Source organism: Melanerpes formicivorus, unplaced genomic scaffold (genome assembly GCF_026170545.1).
Source record: "Melanerpes formicivorus ecotype bairdi unplaced genomic scaffold, bMelFor1.0.p_v2 SCAF_56, whole genome shotgun sequence".
Taxonomy (NCBI): Eukaryota; Metazoa; Chordata; class Aves; order Piciformes; family Picidae; genus Melanerpes; species Melanerpes formicivorus.
In genome coordinates this window covers 4270370-4292481 of record NW_027142408.1, presented here as the reverse complement: position 1 = coordinate 4292481, position 22112 = coordinate 4270370, and the positions used below count along the sequence as shown (strand labels likewise).

The 22112-nt window shown below is 41.3% G+C and overlaps 1 protein-coding gene across 1 annotated transcript in view; it reads left to right on the top strand.

The window, feature by feature from the left end:
* ANGPT1 (angiopoietin 1) overlaps positions 1-22112 on the top strand; it is a 129826-nt gene that overhangs the window by 92997 nt on the left and 14717 nt on the right. Inside the window, exon 7 of the mRNA XM_068161286.1 lies at positions 6934-7100. Within this exon, the coding sequence (XP_068017387.1) occupies positions 6934-7100 (167 nt within the window). The remainder of the gene's footprint in view (positions 1-6933; positions 7101-22112) is intronic.

Genomic DNA, 22112 nt, shown 5'->3' with positions numbered 1-22112 from the left:
AACTTGTCAGAAAGGGGAAGACTAGGGAATGCATATCCCTGGAGAAGACAGAAGGTGTGTTGTTTGTACACCGTCAGCAAACAAGACAGGTGATGCATGAACAGACTTAGGAGAGAATTGTTAGTACAAGGGGATGGAAAAGGCACCCCTCAGATATGAATCATTTTGTAACACAGTCACAAATGTATTTCTTATGACAGTGCACTTCAAACTCATGAGTTATACCCTGACTGATACTATGATACTATAAATCATTTAGGTCAAGAGACTGGCATAGATGGCATGTAAGCAATTTGTTTCTTTAAAATATTTACTGAGTATTTTGGGTGTAAGGAAATGATTTTTGGTGAGTGGAATGCGTATTGAGATACTGTGTGAGTAACTTCTTTCATGGAGACTCACCCTTCTGTGATAAAGAATGACGCGCTCCTTCAATACAGAATCACTTCTGACTGCCACTGTGACTCAGATAACACTCACTTTCATCAGTCTTATAAAGGGAGACAGCATGTCCTCTGCTTTTCCTGAGCTCTAAATCCAGCATGGTCAGTGGAGACAGGCAGGATAGCAAAGTGGTGAGACACCATATTCAGTGTTATGGAAATGTGGTCATGCCACTATTCTGGTCCTCGCCGAGCCTTACTCTACAGTATACATTTCAATAGTATCATCTAAGGGAACAAGGATGAAACAGTATTTACCTCTGAAGGCTTTGGATAACTAGACTGAACACTAGAGAAAATGTTGCCACACAGGGAAACATCTTATTTATTTGGGGGAATGGTTTTGGCTGCAAAATTAAGCACAATTGTGTGTTGAAGTACAGTTGAGTTTTAAAAGTGTTGGACTCAGCATAGTCTTCTCTAAGCAAATGTTACCGGACAACATGAGTTCCAAGTGTTGTGTTGAGACATGGCTATGCATTTGTGCCTTCTCTGCCACCAGTGCTCCAGCTGAACACCATTGATGGGTACTGATATGATTAATAGGGTCTTCCAAAGGCTGTTAATAAGGTATTCCTTACACATAAAACTTAGTCAATTTGATGTAATGATACCATGATTCAGCCTGACTATGCTAACAGCCTGTAGCAGAGCATCATGAGAGAGACTGATCTTAGTAAAAAAGATGGAAATGCTGTTTTACAAGAGCCAGGTGACATTTTGAGAGGGTTTTTTAAACTAGTGATCTGAACACTCAGTAGAACTGTAGCGGAGTTCCTGTCAAAGCAGAGTTGTGTGCTCCCATCAGGGAACACCCTTCTCTTCAGGGAGGAGCATCTCCTGCCTCATCTGTTCCCTTTGGGCCTCACTGGAACAGACCTTCACTTTAGGATTCATGTCTGAAAGTAGCATTATAATTCTTTGACTCTAGTGTCAGTTATCTTCTAGTTATTCAGCTATTTAGTGTGGCAGCCCAGCTCAAGCACGAGAGAAAAGAGCAACCAGTGAGTGTGATGCTTGGATTATTTAGACAGATTATAGGACTAAAACTCAAGTCCCTGCTCAAACTCATACTCAGGTGCTGTGACTGTTGGTCTGCCCGGTACCATCTATGCCCCTGGTAATTTGTGTCTTTGCTGTTTGGGATGAATCAGTATCTTTTGTGAGGAAAACTAAGTCCTCCTTCCAAAATGTCTTTCTTTTTGGAGGTAGGATTTAATTCTCTTTTCAAGAGACACTGAAGTAAAATGCTTTTTAGATTCTGAATGTTTATCCATTAACCTTGCAGTTAATTTATTTGCAAAGAACAAATTAGAAAGCTCTCTTGACCTCCCATGAATCTATTTTAGAGTACAAAAGCAGAGCTTTCTTTTCTTAAAACTTACCCATCTCCCTTGGATGCACTGAACTAAGCGCAGCAGTAAGTTTCTGCCTATTCCCAGGATCCATTTGATCCAGAGTGAGGAAGTTGGTTCAGTGAGAGCTTCTCAACATAATTTGTGTCATTAGTTAAAGCTCTCCTGTGTTAAAGAGTAAGGAAGTTAGACTGAAATCCAGGCCTGAGGAAGATGCACTGGCAGCGGTGTATGGGTCACTGTCTAGCCAAGGGTCACACTTGTGTAGTGTTTGTACCTCGTACCCAGACTCTGCCGCTGTGATTCTTCCTCATCAGGTAGTCGTCTTCTACTGATGCTGTGCATGTTTGAGAAGGAGAAAGTGAACCTAACCTCTGCATGCCTACTGCTCTGTCTGGTCTAGAATGAAGTGCAACAGCCTGAACTGTTGCAGTCCAGGTTGGACTCAGTGATCTTTGGGGTCTTTTCCAACTTTAGTGATTCTGTGATAGGATATGAGCAAGCATTGGAGATGCTTTTAGAACTTGAAATGGTTAGCAGATATTTAGTCCTTTATTGAAACTGAGGGTAACCTCATTTTTCTTTTGGTCTGTTGAGAGCATGCCTCTGTCTTCGATCCAAGCATAGTTTTAAAACTTGCCACCAATTATATGTTAATGTTTCATAGAAATAATTTTGAATAGTTAGCATTATTTTCCCATATTCTTTTGGGTTAACATTATTTAACACCTTTGCTCTCTGAAGAAACTGAAGTCATTTCTACAGACCACACTGTTACTTCAGATAATGAAATGAACAATCCAATATGATGGAAATGAAGAGGTGTAGTGACCTTTGGAGAAATCACCTTAAGCAACACTTGTCCCACATTGTCAGCTAAGGCAAAAGTTGCTGAATGTCCTTTATGGCTCCTGGGAAGAAACTGCTGCTGTAAACCACTGAATTATTATCTGTTCTATACAGTGATTGTCTGACAGGAGATGAACCAATAGGATATATGAACTGTGTCTGCTTTCATTTTTGTTTTGTCTATAAAAAGTCAAAGCTTCCTGTGAGCATTATCAGACAAAATAAATAAAGTAAGAGAGATAATTGTTTAATGAACTTAGAGTAACATGATTCAAGCAGAATATCCCCACAGGTTTTGCCAAAGCTAATAACATTCTTTTGCACCCTACTTATTATTTTTGAATAAGTACCAGCCTTGTAAATTCTTAAGGTCATTTTTAAAAGCAGTATCGAGTTCCTGTTCTTTGTGCTGATGACTATTTTAGTAGTTTTGACTCTGTTAGTCACCATGCAATTGGAAATGAGCTGATGTGGAACCTGGATGTCATCTAGAGTAAATAGCATAAAATCATGCACTTCTGTCTGTGATTCCTGGGTCTAAGTACTTTAAGGTGCACAAAAGAACAACAAATTACTACTTATATATATTTTTTATGTAGCAGTTAGGCAGTGTCAGAATTGACACAATTTGCTATATAGTTAAAGGCACAAAGAAACAGAAAACCCCTCTGCTCCATCCTAGTACATAAGCAGGATTAAAAGTGTCAGTAAAGGTCTATGTTGAGCCAAGTGTCATGTCTACAAGGGCAATCAGTTCTAAGTGCAGTACAAAACATCACTGGATGGTTCCTTTTTAAAGACCCTGTTTAATTAATTGGGGGTGAAATTTGTGTCTTTTTATCTGACTTCTTTCAGATCAAACTTTGCAAAAATGTGATCTGGTAAAAACATAGAAATACAAATGCATCCCTTTTGTGAATATCATGATAGAAAATGCTGACCTATGGTAGGTCCGTGCACAGATTGGTGTACGCTTTCTGTGGCTGAGAGTGGGAAAATGTAAAAGCATGCTCTAACAGTGCAAGCACATTCCCCTGCTCTATTCTCCCAGCTTCCAGGGAGTGCTAATGAGGAAAATACAGAACTTTGAAAACTATTGGAAATGTCTGACCTTTCCTACTACACTAAACACTCTCTTGGGAATCTGAAATCTGTGGTTTGCCAATCATCTCAAACCATGATGCTAATTTGAAGGGTAAAGCAAAATTAATAGGTTTGGAATAAAATACAAAGTTTAAAGGGTGGTTGTCTCAACTTGGAAACACGTAATGAACAAAATGCAAGCAGCTAATGATGAAATCCTGTCTCTTAGTTATTTAAAATGCAGTTTTGGAACAGTGATTATGACCCACTGGGTTTCAGAGGGACCTAAAATGTAGTAAAATACAGATGCATTCATGAAGTACAGATGCTCCTTTTCCTAGCAGACTGATAGTTGAGAATGACTTGGATCACCTCATGTACTTCTTTAAGTACAAAACTTTGACACAAATAATTCTGAAAGTATTTGTCACAGCAATATCAATGCAAGAAACCCCAATGAGTAAGTTGACAGAGTGTGTATGTACTGGGAAACAAACAGCAGTGGGTCTGGAATAGGTGACTCTGACTGTTAAGTTGTAAGATTTAACACTGTTCCCTAAAGCAGTCTCAAAACCAAACTCCTTGTCCATGGAAGAGGACAAGAATAGTTTGGGGCATCTGCACACTTGGGACCTCACAGATTTGAGCAGCAGTATAAACATAATTCATTAGCTAAAATGCTTGGGTTTCATTACTGAAGTTTCAATTACCAAATTGTCTCATGAGCAGCAAAATTAATAGTTTTCTTTTCTCTGGATTTTTGTCTTGTGTCCCACACAGAAGCCTCCTTCTCATTCCTAGGAATCTCCTGAATCCCTATTGTTTTCTAAGATTCTCTGTAGAGATATTTTGAATTCCCCTTTTACATCCCTCAACTCTCTCCCAGCTGACTGAGGGTCCTCTGAGGCATGGGAATAGGTTGCCCAGGGAGGTGGTGGAGTCACCATCCCTGGTGGTGTTCAAGAAAATGTGTGTACGTAGCAGTTCAGCTATGGTGATGTTAGGTTGACTCAGTGCTCTAAGAGGTCTTTTCCAAATGAAACAATGCTCTGACTCTGTGATAAAATTCTGAAAAGTACTTTGAAGGCTAAAGATCTTAAAGGGACTTCAGAAGACCCTGAAACAATTCTTTTCTTCTGCCAGCCACAGGGTATGGAGTGGAAACAAAAAGCTAAAGCATGTAGCCAGGGATTTTTTTTAATTGACTAATAATATGACATCCTCTTCTGCACGCAAAAGCCTGTGTGCTCTGTTAATGTAGCAGTGCTCTCATAGCAAGAACAGGCTGAGTAAAATACAAATAAGGAAAGCTGTGCAGTTATTGTCTGCCAAAGTATCTGGAAAAACTAGCCAGCACAAGCCTACCTTCAGGCCTGAAATGAGGCAGCAAACTGCAGACTAAATACAGGTTGGAAACAGTTGAGCTTGGCATAATGAAATTATTCTTGAAGAAATTGTTCCCAAGTCTGTGCTTAACAGAAACCTACTGCTTCTCTCTGCTTTAGATCTGGGAAAGCTTTGAGTGCCTGTTAGTTTGTTTATTCCTTTTCCCAATCATATTATGTGTTTAATAAAATACACTACTTCTCCATAGGAACATTCCTTCCTTCAGAGCTATGTTTTACATTCCACTTGCTTCCTTGCTTTTCTTTTCATAAGAGCAAGGAGTCTGCTTGAAAGGAAGCTGCTCCTGACAAGAAAAAAAACAGTCTCCCCAAAATCATTCTTTGTCTACACATTTCTAATCTAGGTTTCAGTACTGCAGCTCCTTATAGTAGGATTTAGGTTTTTTGTAACTAATGTGGTGCTTTTCTCATAACTTTTTATATTCCTTCTGTTCCCTTTTGCTGCAGCTTCATTTCCTCTGGTCAGCAGAGCAAACCACTTAGTGACAGATTTTCATCTCAGTGCAATAACATATGTGAAAAGGGAAAAGGAAGTGTGAATGTGAAGAAGAAAAATTATTATTATTTCAGAATAATTCTGTATGGTGTCCAGAGTTTATACAGAACACACATGGGAACACATCATGTCAGAAAAGCCACATGTATTACACCCTGGACAGACCGTAATCTAAATAAGATAAGACAAATATAATTCAAGAGAGCCACAGTTCAAAGGGGACCCCTTTAGCTTGCCAGCACTGGGAAAAAGGGAGAAAGGGTTTCCTGAAAAATCTTCTTTTAAAGGGAGACAGCTGATAAGAACAATAATGTATCTTCTGTGGATTAGAAACCGTGTAGCCTGCAAAGAAATGAGCTGTGACTGCTGTGTAAACACCTATGCTGCAGCTTCTGACTTCTGGATTACAGGCAGGCAAACAGTGTGCTAGGCAGTCATGCAGAGCCTATTCCCCCTTCCTCTGAGCCAAGTGGCAATGAGCAGTGGTGAAAGAGGTCATCAGAGAGAAACTACTGACTGCTTTGGTATGATACTGTCACAGCTGGTAGAACAGGAGAGGATGTGACAGTCACAGGGCAGAGAGGCAAGTCAAGGCGATGGGAAGCGTCAAAGCATGTATAGATATCTTATTTCACCTTAGAAGGGAGAGAAAACACATTACTTTCTGGTAGCCAACATGAGCTGCAGTAGACCAAGAACATAATAAATGGATGCTATTGCTGAGGATCACTTACAGACACTCTCCTGCCCAGCAGGTTCAATACACAGACATGGATTTTTAAAAGCTCACCTCCCTCCTTCAGTTACAGCAGACACCCAGAAGCAGAGGAGTGGTCCATTCTCTTTAGACTTTTAAGACATGAGCTATCAGCTATGGCTAACTTGAACTCAGTGTGCAATCTAGGCTAATTTTAACTCTTTATCCCTTTAAGGTATGTAGCAGAATTTTGGTTTTACTTAATTGTCTTAACAGTTTAACATCCTGTGAAATGTATTATAGACTATGCCAAGCACTGCCATCAAAGGATGTGCAACTATGACAGCATGATATTAATATCTCACAACTGGAGTGATTTTCAACTGGTAACCTCAACTGCCTTTTGAATTGCAGTTGAACTGCATGAAGCTGCTCCACGGCAGGCATCAGCAGACTTGTGTTGCAGACAGCCCAAGTGGAGCACAGAAGGCACTGACCACTAGTTAGGATGTATAGGTGAAATAGAATGATGGCTTTATTGTTGTGTGAAAGTTCTTCCAGTTACAATAATTGCACCTAGTTATTTTGCCAACTTTCTTTCTAGGGTTTTGGTAGCCCATCAGGTGAACACTGGCTGGGAAATGAATTTATCTTTGCAATAACAAGTCAGAGGCAATACTCTCTAAGAATTGACTTAACGGACTGGGAAGGAAACCGCGCATATTCACAGTATGACAGATTCCACATAGGAAATGAAAAGCAGAACTACAGGTAAGAGTCTATGGAAATTCTTTTGATCTGCTGAGTGATAAATACTGTTCATTGTTTGCCTGCTAAGTGTGAGAAAGGCCAAGAATATGTTACTGATTTTCATTGTGAGTGAATAAAGGAGGTAAAAATAAAACATAAGTCTGTTTTCTCAGAGGTGGAACATTAGAGTGGACCTAACATACCCGAGAACAAGGGTGATCTATTAATCATGCTGGCTGGTAGAGCTGCTAAAAGCTGTGTCACTCTGAGCATATTGGAAACCATCAGAACTTAAAAATGACTGTCTAGAAAGAGAGATGGATTTTTCATTACAACTTGAAGGATTTCTACCTCAGAAGCATGAAACTGAAACAAGGGACAAGGGAGGAAAAGACCAAAAATGCTGTTAAAACATTTGATATTCCAGAGTAAATAAAGAGGAGTAGCAGCATGCTGTATCCTATTGTGAGGAGATAAACCAGTGTCAAGTACTGAATTGCCCTGATTCAGCCGCAACAGCAGCATGCCATATATTATAGCTGATATGGAACACAGGGAATTGAAACTTTATCCAATAATGTTTTCTCTCCTTTTTTTTTTTTTTTTTAAGATAAAAAAGTAGGAAATTTAAATCTTTAATCCCCATTTCTTCCAGCACTGCTGCGCTTGGTCATGCTCGTGACATCCCAGATTTGGGAATCTGAGCACCTGTTCTGAAATGCTTTGAGGCCAAGAGTAAATACAAGTAAGGCAATTCCTCAAAACAGAGGCTGGAAGTATTTATTTCTGAAAAATAATGCAAAAAAAACCCCAAACAAACAAAACCAACCAACCCCCAGCAGTGTAGGACCTTGAACACTGTTACATGACTGAAAGTATTGTGAAAAGGTGGGACAAATACTTGTCAAGTGAGGAAACCTGTCAAAGGACAGAGCTGCTCCTATCTAAACACTGCAGTGAAAATGGAGGTGCCAGGAGTATCACCCAGGGGGTGAATGAAGATGCCAGAATTTGCCAACAACAACAGTGTCAGTTTTGCACACATTTGTTCTGTACTGAGTGGGCACAGCATGTGCTGCTGAGGAGCTGGAGGGATGTTGAAAATACAGCTTATGTTAAGGGAGGATTTCTTTTCAGGGCTCCTCTAGGTTCATTCGTGGCAAAACAGCCAGAGAATGTCATGTTTTGCTTCAGAATGATAGGCTGTGTTCGTTGTAAGAGAATACAGCAACTTGGAAAGGCTGAAGGCTCTTCTGCTTGTCACAAGTACATGTAGCCTGCCCTGAGTAGAAGAAGAGGCAAAGAGTTTGAGGAAAGGCTTCACCATTGGCCCCTCAACTCCTTGTGAACTCTGATGTGGACTGTGACCTGAGACTGCCTCAGGTGCTAACTACCAACCATGACCAGGGCATGGCCTTAAGAAATTTTGTCCATTTGCCTGTGTATATTTCACCCACTGCTCTTTTCCTGGCACAGTTTTAGCCTGGTCCAAGTAGCACTTTCCCAGTCAATTCTTGAACTGTGGCTTCCCATAGAGAAAGGACTTTTTCCAATATACACTGCGAGGAAGTCCATGTTAGCTTGATGGAGGAGAAAGTCTAGCCACACAGGTAGGAGTGGTGGCATGCCACTCACTTTGAAGGCCAAAGAGAAAGCCCAGGATTTAATCTTTATTCAAATTTTAATGTCCCTTTTGTAATAAGCTGCCTTAAAGGAAGAACCTTTACAGGACTTAGTCATAGGATTTGCCCTGGCTGATAACACTTGGAGATTTCTTAAACAGATTGGGTTTAGTATATTGATGAACAGCCAAGTAGCACTGGAAAATCATCCTGAATCAATTGAGCTCCCTGAATGTCTATATGAGAAGGGAAAGGGAAAGGGGAAGGGGAAGGGGAAGGGGAAGGGGAAGGGGAAGGGGAAGGGGAAGGGGAAGGGGAAGGGAAAGGGAAAGGGAAAGGGAAAGGGAAAGGGAAAGGGAAAGGGAAAGGGAAAGGGAAAGGGAAAAGGAAAAGGAAAGGGAAGGAAATCCACCTTCATTAGAAGAAAGGGAGATCTTTTGTCATATAAACCATATTTTCTGACCATGGAAAAGTTGTAAAGATCGATTCATGAAGATACTTCTGGCTGAACAAGAAAAACAAATGAGATGTATTTCAGAAGTGCGGAAATTAAATCAGAGTGCTCAGGCCTCAAGAAGTATAATACTGAGAGGCAGGGATAAACCCTGCTAAGTATAATACTGAGAGGCAGGGATAAACCCTGCTATTCATGCCAAGTAACTTTTCCACACGATCAGAAGGAATTTGACTTGGGACTAATGACTGCAGCTTTGGTTTCTGTCCTAGGCCACAGCCCAACCAAGGCCAGAATGTGGTCTACTCATGCTGTCTGTGGGGCTTCCTTACAGTACAACCGGAGTTCTTCTGTCTAGCAAATGAGGAATCAGTTCCATTCACATTATTCTGTAATAAACAGAGAGGGCAACACTAAGAAAGAGAAAAGGGTCTGTCCACCTTTGTTGGCCCTTTGGGTTTCCAGTGAATTCCTCCATGATTTTTCCTCAAAGATATATAAATATTTAAAGAAAAGAACTGAGTAACATGGTGACCTTTCTGGAAATAATGAAGTGTAAGCCTCATGCAGATCTAAATTGTTTTCATGCCTGACAAATGCACTAGTGCCTAGTCCAGACAGATATACATCCAAGAGGAACTCTGCAGACCAAGACTGTGCCGGGCTCTTTCAGAAGTCATTACAAGCATGTATCTTATGACATAGCAGCTCTTTATTTTGTTGCCAGCATCACTATCTGAGATAGAAGCTACTCCAGAAGGCAGGCCAAATACAAGCCTGATTATTGAGTCCTAAATAGCTGGCTGCTCTTCAGGGAATGCTATTTTTTTCTTTATCTGAGGAGCTACCATTAAGAATTTAATTGATTCCTCTGAAGTTGGAAACCACAGTTCCCAACCTTCTGCTTGCAGAGCCTTTCCTTCAGAGTTGTTGGGCATTTGCCATGTTTGCTTTCAATACCTCAAACAGAGCAGCATATCTTCCCAAAGCTGTAGTTGCTGTTCACATGCAGTAACTTTTCCAAACAAACTAGATACTCTTTTATTTTGGAGGCTCTTATGATTTTGTGCTAGTGACCAACATTAAATATTGCTCCTTTAAACATTAAAAGCTGGCCGGGGTGTGGTGGAGTCTCCCTCTATGGAGATATTCAAGACCTGCCTGGATGTGCTCCTGTGTGATCTGCTCTAGGTGACCCTGCTCTGGCAGGGGGGTTGGACTGGATGAGCTGTGGAGGTCCCTTCCAGCCCCTAACACTCTGTGATCCTTCAACACTATTTGCAAAGCGAAATGATTGCAGACTGGCTGCACTCTGCCTTGGTTTCAACTAGTACAAGCTAACTAAGAAAAACTAACCAATAAAGAGAGAAGTTTGCAAGCTGGTCTGGGCACTAGATCAAGCAGATCTGAAGTAGAGAAGGGGTGCTGAAGTGAAGGGAAAATCTCAAACCGTGGAATATATTCCACTTATTCTGTGGCACTATCCTGTACTTTTGGAAGAGAGACAAAAGAGGTTGCAGGTCTCACATTTGAATACAGTCATTTAAAACAAAGGAAAACCAATACCATGAAGAGATAAAACGTATCTGAGGAAATAGGGAAACAATTTTCATGCTGATTTTGCAAAACCCAACCCCAACACTATGAGAAGTTCAATTCAGTCTGGATAACTCCCAATTGGTGATTTCAGAAGTGTTCTGTTTTTTCTCTGGGCTGTTTGTATTCTCTCCACTACTTTTAGTGAGCCTAAAGAATCTATGGTTAAGAAGAGTAATGCTGAAGACATGTATGTTAAAGAGTATACTTGTTCCTCCCTCAAAACTAGGCAGCTCCAAAGGGGTTTCTGAGAACACAGAATCAAAGCTATTTATTCCAGATGATGACTGCAGAGACAACAGTAGACATGAAAATGTGGACACTGAAGAAGTGACTGTATAGTGATAAATGATAAGTGAAGCAAAAAAAAAAAGTCAATACTGCACCACTTGTGCAACCCTCAGTAGCATGGAAGCATGCAAGTGATTAATTTCCTTTAGACTTCTTATCTGGATGAAATGAATGCAGAGTGCTGTCTGTAGCACCATGGAAACTGTCTCTGCCAGTCTCCTTGCAGGTCTTACCCTGTGGCAGGTAAAATCTCCAGACAGTTAGAAGCAGCAGGTCTTGCAAGCCCCGTTTAGCACAGGCCTCTCAACTTAACTCAAAAGAAATATTTATGGAACTACAAGAAAATGTAGACTGAATGAGACTCCCAGAAGATGTGTGGTGTCTCTTCCTGTGCAGACTTTGCCTGGGTGACTCTTGACAATCTGCTGACCTGATGTTCTTAGAAGCTGTACAGGTGTGGCACCACTACCACTGCGAGCTGTGCTCTCAGACCCTCCAGCACTAGACAGGAACTGGAACCATGTGTTGGAATTTCAGGAGCCACATTTCATAGTCCCGCACATGAGTTCATGAAAGCACAGATGCTGAGGCTGGATTTTGAGCAGTGTTCCAGCCTGAGCACCTGTCTGGTTTTGCTACTTGTGACATGGGAGTAGCACTTCCAAGCAAGGCATGTGATGGAGCAGGGAGGAAATACGATTCTTAATTCACTGAGACATTTACACCTCAGAACCCTTAGAGAGGCTGAGTACCTCCTCACCTCCCCGTGCAAATGTGTGCCAGTATTTAGTTATTCTTTAATTTAGAAGTTTTCCAGTGACACACTAGCTTCAGCCCTGTCCATTGAGGAAGAGGATTAAATGATCAGACAATACTGATGAGGTGAGCAAGATTTTGGGATTGCTATAGGTATAGGTGAAAACTGATGATGGACAGGGAACATCCTAACCCCCTGAGTGAATTACGTACCTACAGTGCTGTCTGACCTTTGGTAGATAAAGTTAAGAGTAGTCTTTGTATTGGAACCAGCATGATAAAGAGACAAGGAAATCTCAGGAGAAAATGAAAGAGAGCATAGATAAATTGGAGAGGAGCAAGCAAGAGACAACATGAGAGAGGAATGTCAGCTATGTAGACAGAAAATCAGATGCATGGGTCCTCAAAGGCAAGAATTTGATGGAATTTGCTGCAAACAAATTGTTCGAATCACTTAGAACCATCCATGTGGCCCTGTGACTCATACAAATCTAGGCAGCAGCTTCCAAGCTCCAGACATTACTTTGGGAAACCAGATCAGCTGTCAAATGTAAACTAACAATTGTTAGACTTTTGGGACCTGACAGCAGGGAAGGTTTAGTTCACTGAGAATCATAGAATGGCTTGGCTTAGGAGGCATCTTCAAAGGTCATTTAGTCTAATTCTATGGTAAGCAGAGGACATCTTCAACTCATCGAGGTTTCTCAAAGCCTCATCCCACCTGATTTGGAATATTTCCAGGGATGGGGTGTCTAATACAGCTTCTCTGGGCAACCTGACCCCATTTCACCAGTTTCTTCTTTACACCCAGTTTAAATCTATCCTCTTTTAGTGTAAAACCATTACCCTTGCCCTATCACAACAGTCACAACACAAATTTGTTCCCATCTTTGTCAAGAGCTCTTCCCAAGTGTTGCAAGGCTGAAAGAAGAGCTTCCCAGAGCACTGGATTTTTTAGCTCTTGTTTGTTTAAGCAATAGTACTATTTCACTCTGTTTTCTTAGGCAAACTAGGCAGGTAGCCTGGAGCCAGAGACCTTGATGTAATGTTAATCTTTGCTTATTTTGTTTAAGGTGGGGGCTATTGATTTATTTAATCACCATTCTTGAATTAATCTGAAACTTGTTACCAAAATGTCTCGCTTTCAGTAAGGTGGAGAAAACGATTTTTCATGCCCTCTTTCTAATTGTACCAATGTTGCAAGAGGCAAAAGAAATTATTATTTGAGTGTGAGATGTTTGGGAGGACCTTTAGCTTTGTGTATCTTTAATTTACAAGCCTGCTCCCCAGGCTATTGCTCTTCAGCAGCATGGCATCAGCAGGCCATTGGAATTTTTCTCACTGTACCAAACCTTAGGTTTCTGTGTTAATGTGGTTGCTTGTTATCACCCAGGTTTTTCAGTGGTGAATTTGACATCAGTAATGGATTCTCTTCCTGTCTCACTTCAGTAGTTTAAGTAAAACAGGGACTCAGTTTTCCTGAGGCATTGTCTTAGCTTCTTCTGCATTATTTGTATCACAGCAAACCTTCAAAGGGGCCATTCCCAGAGGGAGAAGAAAAACTGCATTGGAGGACACAGGGAATCTGTAGCAAAGCAATAAAATAAACATAGATCCTCTGGGACCCAGTGCTGTGCCCAGACTCCAATACTTTTCTTGTCAAAAATGAAAACTACAGAATAGCTAAAAAGAAAAATAAATATAAGCATCATGCAAAGATTTAGATTTGTAATAATTCACTTCTCTTTGGAAGCTTGAAATGCACTTTGAGAGCCTAGTTCAGAGGAAAGGTCTATGCAAAGTCCTGTTAACAGTCCGAGTGATGCCTGTGGTATGCACACTTGCCATGATTGGAAAGATGCTGAATATTTTTTCACCAAACAATGATACAGAAAGGATAATATGGGAAAAAAAGAGTTAATGTTGCTATGTATAGTTAAATATTTGGCTGAAGTAACTTTATTCTATTAAAGAGCAATAATATTCTATGAAGTTCCAATAGGGGAAGTGCAGGGGTTCAATCTGATGCCCATTAACCAGAAGTTTTTCTGGAACCAGGCCAGCGCTGCTATATAATATCAGTGACTAGAGCTCACTGGCAGTCCATGCACTATCTCCAAATGTAAGCAGAGATGAAATACAACATTTTCTCTGACTAACTGAAAGGCACTCTGTAGTTTATGAATTATAAACCTGAAGTCAATCCATGTAAATCCTCATGTATACTATCCATCCACAGCTGATCAGTTCCCACCTCTTACCACATAAAGTTTACTTGTAGTTCAGAGTACCTGTGGTCCTGAAGCAGGAACAGAGCTCTTCTTCTTCTGTGTTATACAGTACACTGAGAATGCATCTGTGCTGAGTATTCTAAAGAAGTGACTGAGTAGAGTAAAAGTGAATAGAGAGAGAGAATTATGGAACAGATAGAAGAGGGATGATGTACAGCTCCAAGGAGTAGGGAAAAGGACTCCTTTGAATAGGGGATTAGGGAGTAGTGGAGCACTTTCCCCAGCATGGGAAAGCTGGGGATGGAAAGCTGGTTGGTGAACAGGGAGGCAGTTGCAAACAGCAAAACACTTTTAATTTCAGTTCCCTTCAAGAAGCAATAAAATAGATTCACTGTAGCAAACCAGGCTCTCCATGGAGTGGTATGTAATTCTTAGTTGTCCTTTGAGACCTGACAACTGGCAGCTCAGCAAAATCTAGCAACTATGTGGCATGTTTGAGTGAAGAAAGAGCATGGACTGCAGCTATGGAGCACAGCTGTACCAGGCAAGCTATTCCAGATGCTCAATACCAAGCTACAGTTGTCCATATGAAGTATAAAACCTGACTCTCCAAGAGCTGCAAATGGTTAGAGGACTGCCAATGAGACCTTCAACTAACACAGCCTCTTTCACATGGCAGAAAACATTGATGATTACTTCTCCAAGCTTATAACTTAAATATCATTAAAAGTGAGAAATTCAGTTTGGAACTGCAAGATGTGGTTCATTATAAGTGTCGTGGCACAAGCAAATTCATATCCATTAGCCATTTTCATTAGCAGAGCTTTTGAGCCACCTTAAATCGTTGCTGTTTTCAGTCTTACTTTTCTCTATTCTTTTCCTTCAACTGATTATTCTTGATTGATATATTTCCTCCATCAAAACTGGATAATTCTTCTCCATGTATTCCTTTTCATGTACCTGCAGAATCCATCTTCCAGGGGCTTTTGATAGGCTATTGGTAAGAAACACTTCTTTGAGCTCTTATGTTCCTAGAAACTTTTCTTCCCTTTGATGTTTCAGGGCTTTTCAGCCACATGGCTGGAGAGGAGCTTGTTTTTCTGTATGCTCTACCGCAGCTCTCACTCTGGCACACAGTGGGCATCTCATTATCTCCTCCTTCAGACTCCTAGATTAATTTTTGTTAAAAAAGGAAAATATTTGAGTAAGAACAAAAGTATCTTATTTTCCCATAAAGCTTATCTACAGTAAAATAAACACATCAGTACAAACTACTGGTTACTTGAGGAAGAAAAACACTTGGTCTGTAATAATTTACTAGATTTAAACATTATCTTGAATTGAATGACCTCAAGTGTATATTCATGACTCAGACATATTTTCCTGCAGGTAGATGAGATAAAGATTTTCAGTGCTAACAGTAAAGCTGTTGGGTCCTAGGAACAGAGTGCAGGCCCCTAGCTGGAACATCAGTTAGACAAAAGCCAAATCAGGCAACACACAGAGTAGAGAGCTGCCTAGAGCTAACCATTAGGCAATACTGAGAATAGCAAAGCATCCATTTATATCCACTGATGATTCACAGCCCACAGCCTGAGAGTAGAAGACAGTGTCCTGTCTTAGGAAAGAAATTAAAGACCCTGGATTATAGCTATTGCTTCCCAAGAGGAGCAGCAATCCAGAGCAACAGGCTTGCTGAGGAAGCTCTGACTCTGTGCAGTGAAGAATTCTCTACTCTGAATGAGTAGGTCCTGGGTCACTTGTGAATGAGATGGGAGAAGGAATTCTAATGCTCCCTGCTCCATGGAACATGTCTCTTTTCAGATTAAATAAGCTTTGATGCAAATGTATTATGAAACAGCAAGGACTATCCCACAGCGCTGTGCACTCTGCAAACACTTTTGCTCCAGACTCACACTTGAATTCTCCCTAAGGCTCAGTGAATCTTGATGGCAGTGGGGCACATGCTGCTGCTTGTGGCACCCTTCTGAGGGGAGGTTTGTGATTTTGAGCCTGTCTCTCGCTGAGTGAATGGAAACCACAACATCTGCATGGAGGGTAACCACTCAGATCAGTATGCTGTCACACTCCTTGACTACTTATTATCTGCTGAGGAGCTCCACAGACAAAAAATAAGAAATAAATAGTGCTGCTTGGAAATGTGTCCAAAATGCCCACAATTCTCCCTGATAGCCCAACATGCAAACTTAAGCTCTCCACAATGCAGAGTGAAGAGGAATGGGAGCAGCAGGCCCCTTGTGTACAGTTTCTAAAAAGAGATGTGCACTTTCTGTGCCCACATAGCTGTTGGGTCTCTGCCCTCTCTCCCAGCTAAACAGAAGCTCAGGCGACTTCTCAGGGAGGCATTGAGCCCAAGCCTGCCCTTGAGTAGGCTCAGTGTCGTGCTTATTGTGACAGTACAGATTCCAGCCAGGATGGAGTGTGGGCAGAATGAGCTCATGTCTGCTCGCTGACCTGACAGAGCAAGCTTTCATCTGCCTGCAAAAAAACATCCAGAAAATTCTTAAAGAGACCCGTATTTAATCTACTATGTTTGTGCTTAAAGCCTCTGAAGTCTGTTACCAACTGCCCAGCCAACCAGCTCTGGGTTTTATTTCCACCTCCCTTTTATCATCAACAGCTCTACTGGCAAGTGGTTCTAGGGCCTGATTCTGAGAATGCTTGCAGCACTGATTCGTTATATGGTCAGGATAATACCAGCAAAGTGCTGTGGTGTTGTCTGTGAGTTCACTTCTTTCATGAGTCAGAAGGTCAAGGGCACCTGTGAGGTTGGCAGAGAATTTGGGAAACGGATCATCCCAGATTTCTCCAGAGCCATTTGCTGCATCAGTCTGTAAGAGTTTGTTGTTTTGTTACAGTGCTTTGGTTTTGGTTTTTCCTATGAAATGGAAACTTGATTGTGCTGTGGCTCTCTCTAAAGTCATGGTAATAAGAAGTGGCATTATTAATGATTTGGTTCACAACAGCAATGGGGTGGATGAGTAAGAGCACAAAGCAGAGGTATACATCATGTGTAGAGAGCTACTAATTACAGCTAACAACTTTGAACATGGCACAGGAGTGCCGTGGTATCTGCTGCAGTGGGCTTTTTGTTTGTCTGAGCTCAAAAGTTTGGGTCATGGAAGAAGGAGCTACTCAGTAACAATGGAAACCCGCTCAGAAAAAGACAAAAGGATGCCTGGTGCCACAGAGAGTCTGGTTTCCAGCCTCCTGTTTTCTCAGGTACTAGAGCCTGATGTGCTTTCCATTTTAAATCAGCACTGAAGCAGCTCACCACACCTGACCCAAGTGCACCACTCGTGCTCTGTGTTAGTTAGCCTTTTAAGTCATCACACTGAAGTAAACCCTCCCTGTACCAGCCTCAGTGCCATTTGGACCAAAGAAGTTGTTGCTGTGAATTGCAGTTCCTACAAGGGCATGACCTGGGGTTTTAGGGAGGAAAAAAGCCTGTAAGACATGCTGATCCCTGTTAGCCTGGTCAGCATGGCACCAGCACAGAACTTGGATCATAAATGGGTGGCAGTCAGTGAACCTTTCACTCATATGCAACTGCTTATCAGCCACAAATGCCGCCACGGGAGTTGAAGCATGTTTGAACAGTCTGGTTATATTTTTCTACAGAGGTCTTAGTGCCACATAACTCATTTTGGCATTTTTCAGCTCAATTTTGCATTATGACCTGTTGTGTATTTTTCAGGCTAGAGGTGGGAGATGCTTCGGTACATAAGTGTTTCAGTTCTACAGCATATTTTCAATGTCATAAAACTTTAATCAAAAAGCTACTTGTCATATTGCTGGTGTGAATTACACTATACAAGAGAATCATAGAATCACAGAAAGGTCTGGGTTGGAAGGGACCTCCATAGGACATCCAGTCGAACCCCCTCTGCAGTCAGCAGGGATATCCTTAACTAGATCAGGTTGCCCTGAGTCCAGTTGAGCCTCACCTTGAATATCTCCAGGAATGGGGCCCCAACCCCCTCTTTGGCCAACCTGTTGCAGTGTTCCACCACTCTCATGGTGCAGAACTTGTTCCTAACATCCAGTCTAAATCTGCTCTTCTCTAGTTTGTCCCTTGTCCTGTCGCTGCAGGCCTTTGCAAACAGTCTCTCTGCAGCTTTGTTGTTTCATCACTATTTCTGTCTTCAAAATGACATCAAAATGTAAAAAAAAAGAGGCACTAAATGAGGCAACAAATGTTGCCAGAAGGAAATCAGGCAAATACTCTTCCCTTAATACTACTTTACATTATTTCTGTATTTGTAAACAATTGCATTTATATTCTATTATTCTGCTACTGATACATTATGCTGTTGACTGATGTCATGAGTCTGAGTCCACAGTCACCAGATTAAGGCCCTTATTGTAATTAGTAGGAATTGCTAAGCTGTGAACTGCCTTACCCATCTGGAGTGAACAGATTCAAACATAGGTAAGTGAATGGAAACCCTGATTAACATTTTGCTTTGAAAATGTATCCCCCTAAAACATCCCTGTCTTATTCTCTGGGATCCACCCAGCAGGAAGCACACATCTCTTGACATGAATCCCATCATAAATCTTGAAAATCTCAGGCAGAACACAAAATATTTAATGTGCTGTTTGTTGTTTCTTTAAACTGTAGTCTGTTGGCAGCTGTAAGCTCCTTCCATTCCAGCCACATTATAGCAGGGCTGTAGCACGATTTGAGCAGGTCGTTAGGTCATTACCACTGGAAGGAATTCAAACTGAGAATGTGCATATGCCCAGAGGAGCACAACTGCAAAAGAAAATTGCACTGCTAGCACAGAATAAAGTGTAAACAATCAAAAATATTGATGAAAAACTAATTGCAGACTATTTGCACTCCTATCAGTACTGATTCATTCCCTTACATTCAAGCTCTCCGCCAGGAGAGAAAGAAGCCACAATACTTTGCACACTGTCAATTAACTAGTGTGCCAAAGGAAACCTGAGGAAAAGGGTTATTCAGCCTAGATGTTATATCCAGTTCAGGATTTAATTGATTTCTTAATGGTGGTTACAGGTCACACTCAATTCAACAGTAAATGTGAGAAGAACAAATACTCATATTTCAAGCCAGACAATCTGTGAGCTCGTGTGCCTCTCATTGCTTTTGTAGCCAACAGCCTTGCCCACTCCATGGACACTATAAGCCTGAGCGAAGCAGGCATGATTCTTGAGCAGAATGGCAGGACCTGCACTGTGTGGAACTGCAGCTGTTCCCATGAAGTCACTCACAAGCTCTGCCTCCTTATGGAAGGCACTTCAGCCTCAGTGGCATTTTTGGAGCAGGTGATTTCAGGAACATTGTTCCATTTTGGTTTATCCAAAACCTTTGAAGGTACAGATGTCATCTCAGTGCCAGACCTTGATTTTGTTCTTCTTTTTCTGCTGCTCTCTTATCTGATTCTTGCTACTTCCTTCATGGCAAAGTGAATAGTTTGTGGTACTATCTGCTACTCTTGATCTGCAGTGCATGCCTGCAGAAGGGTTTGTTATCTCACTGCCTGATTTGTGCCCTGAGATGTTATCATGACCATGGAACTTTAGAGAAACAGTTGATTATAAGGGAAGGGCTACTAGCAATTAAAATTTAACATCCCTTCTGCTCTCCAAGGCAGTTTGAATCTTTGGCAGGGGGACTTTTTCCAGGTGGACTGCAGTTCTCTGCTGAGCTGCACAAACACTTGATTAAAACTCCACAATTGAGAGAAGAGCAAGGGTCCAGGATCCACATGACAAAACATCATCTCCACTTAGAAAGGTATTGATGATGATTGCTGATTTTAATAAAGTACCATAAAATACATCTATAGTCTAGGAAACATCAAGAACTGAGTATGCATAAAATTCATCCACGTCACAGACAGTGACTTCCCAGTGAGAAAAATCTGAGTATGAGTTAACCTCTAAATCTTCTCATAACATGCAGAGTTCTTTGGTATTCCAAGGGATATGAAACTCGTGAGGATTTGTAACTGCTGAGTGCACAGGAAGTGTGGTGGGGGCGGGTTTTATTTCTTCTGTGAAAATGTTAGAGGCTGAGGACTTTTAAACTAATATTTATGAATTAATTAACAGGTATCCTTAAACAGATTTCCACTAATATCATAGCCTTATGCATGTCTGTAAATGGAAACTGCACATTTAAATGGCACCTGCATAGGTTTCTTCTTCTAAATGCAAGCAACATCATGCAACATAGTGAAGATTTAATTAGCTTAATTCAACAGTGGACATGGACTTGGGGTACTGAAACTTCTTACAGCATAGCTATGGCAAATTTAAGCCATAATTCCACAAACCAAACCAAAACAAAAAAAACCCCAACCATTCAAAAATCCACCCCAAGCCCCCCCCCAGTTAAAACCCTAGCCCTCCCTTTCCTCCCCACTGATTCTCTACTCTTTAAACACATTAATTTCCAAACACCAGCGTATCTCAGTCAGATTGACAGAAGCTGTTAGCATAGCTCAATCTACGGTATTTGTGACTGTCTAGGTTACTACTTACTAATGTGTTTCAGTGAAGTAAACTGTGTGACAGCTGCTTTGCTGTGGCTTGTAAGTGATGTTTCTCCAGTGACAGCAGGGTAAGAAGAAGCTAGTGTCTCACTAGTAGTCCTCAGGGTAAAAGTAAGCACTGACAGCACACTGATACATGAAGTGTTCTGTTTCTGTTTTATCTAAACCAGTTAATTAGGATAATGTACAGCTTATGTGGATGGCAGTGGGTAACTGATGTCACCCTCAGTGTAACTAAGGCATGGATTTATGAAATTATCTGTTACAATTGATCTCATAGCAGAGGTGTTCTGGCCTTGGGATCGTCTTTGTGGTACTCCTCTGGACTCGCTCCAGCAGCTCTGTGTCCTTCTGCTGGGGACAGCAGAACTGGACACAATTTCAAGGTGGGGTCTCAGCAGAGCAGAGTCAAGGGGCAGGATCACCTCTCTTGGCAATCAGTTTTGGCATTTCTGCTGTTGCCTTCAGCCAGACCTAGGAACTGTTGTTAAGACGAGAGAGAAATATTTAACACATTGAATTACATTTTAAGTCAACCAAATTTCTCTTCCCTTGGCTGTGCCTGTGTCCTAGTTTGGTGTTTAAGAAGTTCAATGCTATCAAAACAATTTGCATTATCATCTTAACATATGTTCAGTGTTTATATGTCCACCTGAGGTGTTGGACAGCTCTAGATATCTCAAGTTTGAAATCAATACAGTCCTTTTACCTTCTGAATGAACTTGTTATGCAGCCATGAACCAGGGCAGAAATGGCACTTTCTGCAGCAAGAGGAATTCTGAGAATTCAGAAAGCTGGTGGAAGAGGGTGATGGTGGTTTGGGTTTTTTCCATACTTTGGAAAGTAATATATCTAATAACTGAGAAGTTTCATTTCAAATTTATATTGGAGAAGAGGAAATGGTGGCTAACTTTGCTTTGATAAGTACTGTGTTGGGAAATAGTTTCAAGAAGCAAATGGTAGTATCAGGTTGATTTATTTCTTCTCTGCTGTGTTTGGTGAGAGATTAGCAGGATTTCTGTCCAACACACCATGGTGGTATCAGCTCTTACATACATTTCTGCCCCTGTTAGCAGTAACAAACAGTGGTGCTGTGTGTTTCCCCTCCATCAGCGCTCTGCTGCTGGCATCAGCTGCAAGCCTAGCAGCGCACGCTGCCTCTCTGACCATTTCTGTGGTTTCTGAAGCATGTTTTTCAAATACTAGAAGTACTTTTTCACTGTCCAGAGTAAACATATTTAAATATGACTTTTGTAAGCAGTGACAAAGCACCATTTGTCTGCATACAATGGGATGACAGGTTTATGGCAGGAAAAATGTCTCTGTCTTTTAATTGTCCCTAGTCCACCATTAAAGAAATTGAACAAAGAAGAAGCAGATTTGCTGTATTATTTTATATATATATATTGGTTCTTCTACCCCTCTACTTTGCCCTGCTGAGACCACAGCAGCAATACTGTGTCCAGTTTTGGGCTCCCCAGTTCAAGAGAGACAGACACCTGCTGGAGAGAGTCCAACGGAGAGGTGTGAGGATG